The following is a 437-nucleotide window of genomic DNA, read 5'->3' on the forward strand; positions in this document are numbered from 1 at the left end:
CGCCATGCTGAACGAGAAGCTGGCCTCGCTGTTGCGGGAGCTGAGTGAGGAGGCTCAGGCCATCGTGGTCCCCGAGGGAATGGCGCAGGGCAGCGCTGCCGACGCCAAGGAGCAGGAGAAAGGGGGCAGCTTCAACCCCAGCCCCGTGCCACGCATCTTCAAGTCCAAGGAGCAGCTCATGCTGCGAGCGAACAGCCTGAAGAAAGCCCTGCGGCAAATCATTGAGCAGGCGGAGAAAGGTGAGGGGGTGGCAGGGGCTGCGGCTCTCGTGGCGCTGCAAGGGGGCAGCTTCAACCCCAGCCCCGTGCCACGCATCTTCAAGTCCAAGGAGCAGCTCATGCTGCGAGCGAACAGCCTGAAGAAAGCCCTGCGGCAAATCATTGAGCAGGCGGAGAAAGGTGAGGGGGTGGCAGGGGCTGCGGCTCTCGTGGCGCTGC

The 437-nt window shown here is 64.5% G+C and overlaps 1 protein-coding gene across 1 annotated transcript in view; it reads left to right on the forward strand.

The window, feature by feature from the left end:
- LOC104548172 (diacylglycerol kinase delta-like) overlaps window positions 1–437 on the forward strand; it is a gene marked incomplete at both ends in the record, with an annotated part of 4256 nt that overhangs the window by 1794 nt on the left and 2025 nt on the right. The window contains 1 exon segment of the mRNA XM_010194114.1: window positions 1–239. This exon segment is cut by the window's left edge and continues 2 nt beyond it. Within this exon segment, the coding sequence (XP_010192416.1) occupies window positions 1–239 (239 nt within the window).

The sequence above is a fragment of the Mesitornis unicolor genome, unplaced genomic scaffold (assembly GCF_000695765.1).
Source record: "Mesitornis unicolor isolate BGI_N332 unplaced genomic scaffold, ASM69576v1 scaffold42531, whole genome shotgun sequence".
In the NCBI taxonomy this organism is placed as follows: domain Eukaryota; kingdom Metazoa; phylum Chordata; class Aves; order Mesitornithiformes; family Mesitornithidae; genus Mesitornis; species Mesitornis unicolor.